The sequence below is a fragment of the Anolis sagrei genome, chromosome Y, assembly GCF_037176765.1.
Source record: "Anolis sagrei isolate rAnoSag1 chromosome Y, rAnoSag1.mat, whole genome shotgun sequence".
Lineage (NCBI taxonomy): Eukaryota > Metazoa > Chordata > Lepidosauria > Squamata > Dactyloidae > Anolis > Anolis sagrei.
This window is the reverse complement of record NC_090035.1, coordinates 79,912,355-79,913,589: the sequence shown is the minus strand read 5'-3', so window position 1 is coordinate 79,913,589 and position 1,235 is coordinate 79,912,355. Positions and strand designations below refer to the sequence as shown.

The 1,235-nt window shown below is 45.7% G+C and overlaps 1 protein-coding gene across 1 annotated transcript in view; it reads left to right on the top strand.

The window, feature by feature from the left end:
* Nucleotides 1-768, top strand: part of LOC137095728 (F-box only protein 50-like) — a 14,260-nt gene extending 13,492 nt beyond the window's left edge. The window contains exon 6 of the mRNA XM_067462534.1: nucleotides 506-768. Coding sequence (XP_067318635.1) covers nucleotides 506-646 — 141 coding nt within the window. The 3' untranslated portion in view covers nucleotides 647-768. The remainder of the gene's footprint in view (nucleotides 1-505) is intronic.
* The last annotated feature ends 467 nt before the right edge of the window (nucleotides 769-1,235 follow it).

The following is a 1,235-nucleotide window of genomic DNA, read 5'->3' as shown; positions in this document are numbered from 1 at the left end:
TTAGGGGTCCCTTCCAACTCTAGTACAATATAGAGTCCATTGGAGTCTCCTTCTCTGGAGGGTTATAAACAAAGGCTGGATGGCCATCTGTCAAGAGGGATCAGATTGTGTCTTCCTGCCTGACGGGAGGAGGTTGGACTAGAAAGCCTTTAGGGGTCCCTTCCAACTCTAGTAGAAGATAGACTTCCAGGGAGTCCATTGGAGTCTCCTTCTATGAGAGTGATACACAAAGGCTGGATGGCCATCTGTCTGGAGGGATCAGATTGTGTTTCTTGCCAGATGGGAGGAGGTTGGACTAGATGGCCTTTAGGAATCCCTTCCAACTCTAATAGAATAGACTTCCAGGGAATCCATTGGAGTCTCCTTCTCTGGAGAGTGATACGCAAAGACTGAATGGCCATCTGTCAGGAGGGATCGGATTGCGTCTTCCTGCCTGACGGGAGGGGGTTGGTCTAGATGGCCTTTAGGGACGTCTTCCAACTCTAGGGTTCGATTTCTTGTCCAGGTTTCTCACGTCTTCAAGGGCTACGGCCCCGGCGCTCGCTACGTCCATTTTCTGCACAAGACCAAAGACGTGGAAACAACGGATGGACTTCAACGAACCCGAGTGACGGACAGCAGCGTTTCGGTGCAGTTGAAGGACTGAGCAAAGAGTCTCATTGCACCTCATTTAAATTGTTTCATTAAGTGCCTTAAAATGACATTTATAACCCAATAGTGACCCTTGATCTTGAAATCTGGATTAAAAGCAAGACACCAAACTGGAATTTTCCAGCCATATCTTTGTGTGTGTTTGTGTGTGTGTGCAGGATCGATATTCCAACCAACCCTTCCTCTCTGCAAATTGAAAAACTAGAGCAAAATGAGCTATAGCAGGATGTCATGAAGTTTTTGCAGTTTGATAAACTTTTCCTATTTTTATGGGGGTGAAACGTCAGGAGAGAATGCTTCCGAAACATGGACAGTCAGGAATCTCACAAAAACCCGTCCCACTACAGAAAAAAAAATCCACTTACAGTCTGGTTTCTGCCTCCTGCAGAATTCTGGAGTTTGTAGTTTAGTGAGGCTATTAAAGCTTCCTCCCTGAACTACAAAGCCCATAATTTTGCAGAAGGCAGAAACCGGATTTTAAGTGGATTATTTTTCCTCTAGTGGGATGAGACCCCAGTGATTCCGGGCATAATAGCCTTCGACAACACAATCCAACCTATGAACACCAAACTGTATTTTTCTGC